The following is a 9885-nucleotide window of genomic DNA, read 5'->3' on the forward strand; positions in this document are numbered from 1 at the left end:
TACTTCTTGCATGTACATGTGTGAACATGTGTTTTCATAATTATGAAAGCTTGTACAGTACAATTCTTAGAAAACTACATTTCCCTCTAGTAGCTGTTGGGGTCACACAGTTGTAGTCAATGATGTGGCCTGGCCCTCTGTGCATGATGGGAAATGTGAGTTTTCCTAAGCTTGTCGGCACTACTGCATTAAAATTACTCTCTCTTCAATCGTTCCATATCTGTCTTCTTGCACCTCCCTCCTTCCCTGTTTTTCCTATTTGCACTTGTCTTTAACTCCTTTCTTCTTTTTCTTCTTCAATCTTTTATCCCATCTCTATCTTTCTCTCACCATTCCTCTCTCTCTCTCTCTCTCTCTCTCTCTCTCATTATCTACTGTATATCTCTCTCTTTTTTTTCTCTCTCTCTCTCTCTACTGTATATCGCTCTCTCTTTTTTCTCTCTCTCTCTCTCTCTCTCTCTGCCTTCGGCACATCAGAGCAGGAAGCTCAGGAGGAGGAAGGTGAGAGTGATTGTGGGAGTGATTCTAACACAGCTGAGGCAAACATAGATGTTTTATTGATTTAAAAATAATGGCCTCATCCACAAAGCTGTACTGTAGCTGCACACACTGACACTTCATTGATGATGATGGTGATGATGATGATGATAGTGCATGTTGTTGCTCCTGTTGTACTCTGGAGGTCAAATACTAACGTCAGATCTGTAGGCATAACTCAAATATTTTTTGGTACACCCTCTTGATATCAATTTATGATTCACGCAAAACATATTGTCTTGTCTTTTTGTCCTGTTTTTGAGAATTGTGTCCTCTATTTTCTTCAGGATGGTCTTTAGAATGAGAACAAGAATATATGTTTCTGTGCTTTCATGTGTTAATACCTCTCTCTCTCTCTCTATACAGAGGAGAAACTCCCATTACCCAAGTATGTTCACTTTTGTGTGTGGCAATTTTGCTTTGTGTGCATGTATGACAAATAAGTCAAAACATTTATTTCTCTGTTCATCCTCTATTTCACTTATTTTCTCTCATCCCTTCTCCTCTCTCTCTCTCTCTCTCTCTAAGGCCCATGGTGCCCCAGCTAGCCCCTCCCAAGATTCCAGAGGGGGATAGGGTGGACTTTGATGTGAGTGATGCCATCTCATATCAAGGAATTGGCCCACTATCTGATTGGCCGTTCCCCTTCCATTTCAAATTCACTACTGAACATTAATATAGATGCTTGTAGCTACGCTTTACACCACATCTCTGAATAATAATCTATTTAATCTCAATCCTCTCTCTTTCCCTCTCTCATTCTCTCAGGACATCCACAGGAAAAGGATGGAGAAGGACCTCCTGGAGTTGCAGAGTCTGATTGATGTCCACTTTGACCAGAGGAAGAAGGAGGAGGAGGAGCTCATTGGGCTGAAGGACAGAATTGTGAGTCAACTCCCTGTTTACTTCATGTTGAAGTGTTGAAATAAAACAGAGGAAGTATAACCTTAACTACCTGAACTTGTCCAATAACAATGTTTTGTTTTTATGCTTCGTCCCAACAGAACACGACCCTGGTCAAGGAGCGCACAAGTTCATGATCAAAAACGTTGATATGAAAAAGTCCAAAGTCCTTTCCTTTCCTCTCATCCTTTCCCTCTCTCATTCCCACAGGAGAAGCGTCGGTTTGAGAGGGCAGAGGTGCAGCGAGTTCGAGCGGAGAAGGAGCGGGACCGGCAGAACAGGATTGCGGTAGTCCAAAACACACGTTGTGATACACCAGGATTGTGGTAGGGTCAACTTCACAACCCTGTGGTGGTAGAGACAAATAGACACCACTGTGGTACCCCAGGATCGCGGTAGGCCTGAATATACACCTGTCACAACTGTCGGAAGGATTGGACCAAGGCGCAGCATGTAAAGTGCTCATCTCAGCCTCCAGTATTTATGCTGCAGTAGTTTATGTGTCGGGGGGCTAGGGTCAGTCTGTTACATCTGGAGTATTTCTCTTGTCTTATCCGGTGTCCTGTGTGTATTTAAATATGCTCTCTCTAATTCTCTCTTTCTCTCTTTCTGTCTTTCTCTCGGAGGACCTGAGCCCTAGGACCATGCCTCAGGACTACCTGGTATGATGACTCCTTGCTGTCCCCAGTCCACCTGGCCGTGCTGCTGCTCCAGTTTCAACTGTTCTGCCTGCGGCTATGGAACCCTGACCTGTTCACCGGACGTGCTTGTTGCACCCTCGACAACTACTATGATTATTATTATTTGACCATGCTGGTCATTTATGAACATTTTAACATTTTAACATTTTGACCATGTTCTGTTATAATATCCACCCTGCACAGCCAGAAGAGGACTGGCCACCCCTCATAGCCTGGTTCCTCTCTAGGTTTCTTCCTAGGTTTTTGGCCTTTCTAGGGAGTTTTTCCTAGGGAGTTTTTCCTAGCCACCGTGCTTCTTTCACATGCTTTGCTTGCTGTTTGGGGTTTTAGGCTGGGTTTCTGTACAGCACTTTGAGAATATCAGCTGATGTACGAAGGGCTATATAAAAATAAATTTGATTTGATTTGATCTTCTTTTATTAACGTGAACACTTAACCAAAAAATAAACAATATGACAAAACAGTTCCGTAAGGTGCACAGACTATACGGGAAACAACCACCCACAACCCACAGGAAAAAACAGGCTGCCTAAGTATGGCTTCCAATCAGAGACAACGAAAGACACCTGCCTCTGATTGGAAACCATACTCGGCCACACATAGAAAAAGAACATAGAAAATGAAAACTAGAACAAATCCCCATGAAACAAACCAACCCCAAAACACGCCAAAAACAACACCCCCTGCCATGCCCTGACCATACTACAATGACAAATGACCCCTTTTACTGGTCAGGATGTGACAACACCCCTCTTGTACCTCAGGATTGTGGTGTGGCCGGGTACACACCTGTGGTACCCCTGGTTTTAAGCAACAGATAGACTTGTGTCGTGTTAAGAATGTATTTTTCCTTTCTAACTTTATCATTCTCTCATGCTCAGGAAGAACGGCAGAGAAAGGAAGATGAGGAGGCTAAAAAGAAGAACGATGACGAGGCCAAGAAGAAGAAGGTTCTTTCCAACATGGGGGCCAACTTTGGGGGCTTCCTGCAAAAGGTACTTATGTCCACTGTCATTCGCTTGTTAGCTTTAGGAACAGATTTTTGGATTCATACAGTAAATGTGTTTTATGAAGATAAATATCTATTTCGTTGGTCAACTTACAGTTGCGGGCCAAATGTTCTGTCATACTGTTTTAATAACCTCTCTGGGCTAGGCGGGACGAAATCGTCCCACCTACGCAACAGCCAGTGTAATCCCGCGCGATTTTCAAATACCTTAGAAATGTTATTACTTCAATTTCTCAAACATATGACTATTTTACACCATTTTAAAGACAAGACTCTCGTTAATCTAACCACACTGTCCGATTTCAAAAAGGCTTTACAACGAAAGCAAAACATTAGATTATGTCAGCAGAGCACCCAGCCAGAAATAATCAGACACCCATTTTTCAAGCTAGCATATAATGTCACAAAAACCCAGAAGACCCTAAATGCAGCACTAACCTTTGATGCTCTTCATCAGATGACACACCTAGGATATTATGTTATACAATACATGCATGTTTTGTTCAATCAAGTTCATATTTATATCAAAAACCATCTTTTTACATTAGCATGTGACGTTCAGAACTAGCATACCCCCCGCAAACCTCCGGTGAATTTACTAAATTACTCACGATAAACGTTCACAAAAAACAATTATTTTAAGAATTATAGATACAGAACTCCTTTGTGCAATCGAGGTGTCCGATTTTAAAATAGCTTTTCGTTGAAAGCACATTTTGCAATATTCTGAGTACATAGCCCAGCCATCACGGCTAGCTATTTAGACACCCACCAAGTTTAGCCCTGACCAAACTCAGATTTACTATTACAAAAGTTTGATTACCTTTGGTGTTCTTCGTCAGAATGCACTCCCAGGACTGCTACTTCAAATAACAAATGTTGGTTTGGTCCAAAATAATCCATCGTTATATCCAAATAGCGGCGTTTTGTTCGTGCGTTCAAGACACTATCCGAAGTGTAAATAAGGGTCACGAGCATGGCGCAATTCGTGACAAAAAAATTCTAAATATTCCATTACCGTACTTCGAAGCATGTCAACCGCTGTTTAAAATCCATTTTTAATTCCTTTTTCTCGTAAAAAAGCGATAGTATTCCGACCGGGAATCTGCGTTTAGGTAAACAGAGGAAAGAAAACAAAGCATGAGGTCGACTCGGGCATGCGCCTGAGTCTCACAGTACTGTAACCAGCCACTACCCAAACGCGCTACTTTTTTTCAGCCAGAGCCTGCAAAGCCACGATTCAGCTTTTTGCCGCCTTCTGAGAGCCCATGGGAGCCGTAGGAAGTGTCACGTAACCGCAGAGATCCTCTGTAATGGATAGAGATAATCAAGAAGGGCAAGAAATTGTCAGACAGGTTCCTGCATGGAATCTTCTCAGGTTTTGGCCTGCCATATGAGTTCTGTTATACTCACAGACACCATTCAAACAGTTTTAGAAACTTTAGGGTGTTTTCTATCCAAAGCCAATAATTATATGCATATTCTAGTTACTGGGCAGGAGTAGTAACCAGATTAAATCGGGTACGTTTTTTATCCAGCCGTGTCAATACTGCCCCCTAGCCATAACAGGTTAAACATAGAAATAGAATCACAACATTCTATATGGTTTTAAGTTTGTGAAGTTCTAGGTGTGTTTGACATATGTTTCAGGTGGAGCATCGTGGGAGGGGGAAGCGTCTAACGGGGAGAGAGATCAAGAAGAAGACCTTGGCTGAGAGACGACCCACACTGGAGATCGACAACCTGAGAGGACGCCCTGAAGTGAGTCCCGGCCGATCACACATGCCTCCCCAAGGCAAATACACATGGGCCAAAATCTTCCTCACACCACCACATCAGAGTTTTCTACAATTCATGTCCAAAGCCCACACACCTGGCTGCCAACTGTGTTGCTATGGTTACCAGCTGACTCCATAGTCAAGACTGTTGAGGGCTTCTTGATTGAAAATGAAAGACTAAAGCTACATACAAGCTACCACCTTCTCTTGGTCTCCCAGGCAACTAGCTCAGGAGATGTGGAACTGGAACTACACACTGGAGTCGGATAAGTTTGACTTCATTGATCACATGAAGAAACAGAAATATCAGTTGGGAAGACCTGGACACATGTACCAAAGGCAGAATCCATAGATGTTTAGGCTTGTGTGTGAGCGACCGTGTACGTCTGTTGTGTAGTATTCGTGAAATCACTGATGCAATGTGATCTCTTCTATAATTTTTTTGTGTGCAGATTATCGTTCTCTTGAATAGAATCACGATTGCCCAGAAATTGTAAGTACAGTAACTCTATTCTTGATTTCTTTATATGAACTCTTGCTCTCTCTCTCTCTGTATATATATATATATAAATATATATATATATATATACACTGCTCAAAAAAATAAAGGGAACACTTAAACAACACAATGTAACTCCAAGTCAATCACACTTCTGTGAAATCAAACTGTCCACTTAGGAAGCAATACTGATTGACAATACATTTCACATGCTGTTGTGCAAATGGAATAGACAACAGGTGGAAATTATAGGCAATAAGCAAGACACCCCCAATAAAGGAGTGGTTCTGCAGGTGGGGACCACAGACCACTTCTCAGTTCCTATGCTTCCTGGCTGATGTTTTGGTCACTTTTAAATGCTTGCGGTGCTTTCACTCTAGTGGTAGCATGAGACAAAGTCTACAACCCACACAAGTGGCTCACGTAGTGCAGCTCATCCAGGATGGCACATCAATGCGAGCTGTGGCTAGAAGGTTTGCTGTGTCTGTCAGCGTAGTGTCCAGAGCATGGAGGCGCTACCAGGAGACAGGCCAGTACATCAGGAGACGTGGGGGAGGCCGTAGGAGGGCAACAACCCAGCAGCAGGACCACTACCTCCGCCTTTGTGCAAGGAGGAGCAGGAGAAGCACTGCCAGAGCCCTGCAAAATGACCTCCAGCAGGCCACAAATGTGCATGTGTCTGCTCAAACGGTCAGAAACAGACTCCATGAGGGTGGTATGAGGGCCCGACGTCCACAGGTGGGGGTTGTGCTTACAGCCCAACACCGTGCAGGACGTTTGGCATTTGCCAGAGAACACCAAGATTGGCAAGTTCGCCACTGGCGTCCTGTGCTCTTCACAGATGAAAGCAGGTTCACACTGAGCACGTGACAGACGTGACAGAGTCTGGAGACGCTGTGGAGAACATTCTGCTGCCTGCAACATCCTCCAGCATGACCGGTTTGGCGGTGGGTCAGTCATGGTGTGGGGTGGCATTTCTTTGGGGGGCCGCACAGCCCTCCATGTGCTCGCCAGAGGTAGCCTGACTGCCATTAGGTACCGAGATGAGATCCTCAGACCCCTTGTGAGACCATATGCTGGTGCGGTTGGCCCTGGGTTCCTCCTAATGCAAGACAATACTAGACCTCATGTGGCTGGAGTGTGTCAGCAGTTCCTGCAAGAGGAAGGCATTGATGCTATGGACTGGCCCGCCCGTTCCCCAGACCTGAATCCAATTGAGCACATCTGGGACATCATGTCTCGCTCCATCCACAGACTGTCCAGGAGTTGGCGGATGCTTTAGGTCTGGGAGGAGATCCCTCAGGAGACCATCCGCCACCTCATCAGGAGCATGCCCAGGCGTTGTAGGGAGGTCATACAGGCACGTGGAGGCCACACACACTACTGAGCCTCATTTTGACTTGTTTTAAGGACATTACATCAAAGTTGGATCAGCCTGTAGTGTGGTTTTCCACTTTCATTTTGAGTGTGACTCCAAATCCAGACCTCCATGGGTTGATAAATTGGATTTCCATTGATTATTTTTGTGTGATTTTGTTGTCAGCACATTCAACTATGTAAAGAAAAAAGTATTTAATAAGATTATTTCTTTTATTCAGATCTAGGATGTGTTGTTTAACCTCTATGGGCTAGGTGGAACGCTTGCGTCCCACCTACTCAACAGCCAGTGTAATCCCGTGGCGCGATATTCAAATACCTCAAAAATGCAAAAACTTCAATTTTTCAAACATATGACTATTTTACACCATTTTAAAGACAAGACTCTCGTTAATCTAACCACACTGTCCGATTTCAAAAAGGCTTTACAACGAAAGAAAAACATTAGATTATGTCAGCAGAGTACCCAGCCAGAAATAATCAGACACCCATTTTTCAAGCTAGCATATAATGTCACATAAACCCAAACCACAGCTAAATGCAGAATCCAACCTTTGATGATCTTCATCAGATGACAACCCTAGGACATTATGTTATACAATACATGCATGTTTTGTTCAATCAAGTTCATATTTATATCAAAAAACAGCTTTTTACATTAGCATGTGACTAGCATGTGACTAGCATTCCCACCGAACACTGCCGGTGAATTTACTAAATTACTCACGATAAACGTTCACAAAAAACACAACAATTATTGTAAGAATTATAGATACAGAACTCCTCTATGCACTCAATATGTCCGATTTTAAAATAGCTTTTCGGTGAAAGCACATTTTTCAATATTCTCAGTACATAGCCCGGCATCACAGGGCTAGCTATTTAGACACCCAGCAAGTTTAGCACTCACCAAAGTCAGATTTACTATAAGAAAAATGTTATTACCTTTGCTGTTCTTTGTCAGAATGCACTCCCAGGACTTCTACTTCAATAACAAATGTTGGTTTGGTCCCAAATAATCCATTGTTATATCCAAATAGTGGCGTTTTGTTCGTGCGTTCAAGACACTATCCGAAAGGGTAAAGAAGGGTGATGAGCATGGCGCATTTCGTGACAAAAAAAATCTAAATATTCCATTACCGTACTTCGAAGCATGTCAACCGCTGTTTAAAATCAATTTTTATGCCATTTTTCTCGTAAAAAAGCGATAATATTCCGACCGGGAATCTGCGTTTAGGTAAAAAGAGGAAAGAAAATAAAGCACGTGGTCGACTCGTGCACCCGCCTAAGCCCATTGTCCTCTGATCGGCCACTTGCCAAACGCGATAATGTGTTTCAGCCAGAGGCTGCCTCGATATCATATCAGCTTTTTCCCGGGCTCTGAGAGCCTATGGGAGCCATAGGAAGTGTCACGTTACAGCAAAGATCCTCAGTCTTCAATAAAAAGAGCCAAGATGAACAACAACTTGTCAGACAGGCCACTTCCTGTTCAGAATCTTCTCAGGTTTTTGCCTGCCATATGAGTTCTGTTATACTCACAGACACCATTCAAACAGTTTTAGAAACTTTAGGGTGTTTTCTATCCAAAGCCAATAATTATATGCATATTCTAGTTACTGGGCAGGAGTAGAAACCAGATTAAATCGGGTACATTTTTTTATCCGGCCATGTCAATACTGCCCCCTAGCCCTAACAGGTTAAAGGGAGTGCTCCTAACCGCAGCTTGTTACCTGTAAAAAGACACCTGTCCACAGAAGCAATCAATCAATCAGATTCCAAACTCTCCACCATGGCCAAGACCAAAGAGCTCTCCAAGGATGTCAGGGACAAGATTGTAGACCTACACAAGGCTGGAATGGGCTACAAGACCATCTCCAAGCAGCTTGGTGAGAAGGTGGCACCATTTGGTGCGATTATTCGCAAATGGAAGAAACACAAAAGAACTGTCAATATCCCTCGGCCTGGGGCTCCATGCAAGATCTCACCTCGTGGGGTTGCAATGATCACAAGAACGGTGAGGAATCAGCCCAGAACTACACGGGAGGATCTTGTCAATGATCTCAAGGCAGCTAGGACCATAGTCACCAAGAAAACAATTGGTAACACACTACGCCGTGAAGGACTGAAATCCTGCAGCGCCTGCAAGGTCCCCCTACTCAAGAATACATATACATGCCCGTCTAAAGTTTGCCAATGAACATCTGAATGATTCAGAGGACAACTAGTGAATGTGTTGTGGTCAGATGAGACCAAAATGGAGTTCTTTGGCATCAACTCAACTCGCCGTGTTTGGAGGAGGAGGAATGCTGCCTATGACCCCAAGAACACCATCTCCACCGTCAAACATGGAGGTGGAAACATTATGCTTTGGGGGTGTTTTTCTGCTAAAGGGACAGGACAACTTCACCGCATCATTTGACGGGGCCATGTACTGTCAAATCTTGGGTGAGAACCTCCTTCCCTCAGCCAGGGCATTGAAAATGGGTCGTGGATGGGTATTCCAGCATGACAATGACCCAAAACACACGGCCAAGGCAACAAAGGAGTGGCTCAAGAAGAAGCACATCAAGGTCCTGGAGTGGCCTAGCCAGTCTCCAGACCTTAATCCCGTAGAAAATCTGTGGAGGTAGCTGAAGGTTCGAGTTGCCAAACGTCAGCCTCGAAACCTTAATGACTTGGAGAAGATCTGCAAAGAGGAGTGGGACAAAATCCCTCCTGAGATGTGTGCAAACCTGGTGGCCAACTACAAGAAACGTCTGACCTCTGTGATTGCCAACAAGGGTTTTTCCACCAAGTACTAAATCATGTTTTGCAGTGGGGTCAAATACTTATTTCCCTCATTAAAATGCAAATCATTTTATAACATTTTTGACATGCGTTTTTCTGGATTTTTTTTGTTATTCTGTCTCTCACTGTTCAAATAAACCTACCATTAAAATTATAGACTGATCATTTCTTTGTAAGTGGGCAAACGTACAAAATCAGCAGGGGATCAAATACTTTTTTCCCCCACTGTACAATGGACAATGTAATAGTGACAGGCTCGTAACCTGCAGGAACATCAGCATAGGTGGCGGAATT

At 43.6% G+C, this 9885-nt stretch overlaps 1 protein-coding gene across 1 annotated transcript; it reads left to right on the forward strand.

Annotated features, from left to right (window-relative positions):
* Positions 1 to 446: 446 nt before the first annotated feature.
* Positions 447 to 5462, forward strand: LOC106591992 (troponin T, slow skeletal muscle-like; the record flags this gene model as incomplete). The annotated part of the gene is made up of 7 exons (XM_014183282.2): positions 447 to 501; positions 904 to 925; positions 1066 to 1126; positions 1306 to 1422; positions 1651 to 1728; positions 3023 to 3136; positions 4801 to 5462. Coding segments are annotated over 7 exons (714 nt in total), but the record flags the coding sequence as incomplete, so codon positions are not given.
* Between the last annotated feature and the right edge of the window lie 4423 nt (positions 5463 to 9885).

Source organism: Salmo salar, chromosome ssa23, assembly GCF_905237065.1.
Source record: "Salmo salar chromosome ssa23, Ssal_v3.1, whole genome shotgun sequence".
NCBI classification, from domain to species: domain Eukaryota; kingdom Metazoa; phylum Chordata; class Actinopteri; order Salmoniformes; family Salmonidae; genus Salmo; species Salmo salar.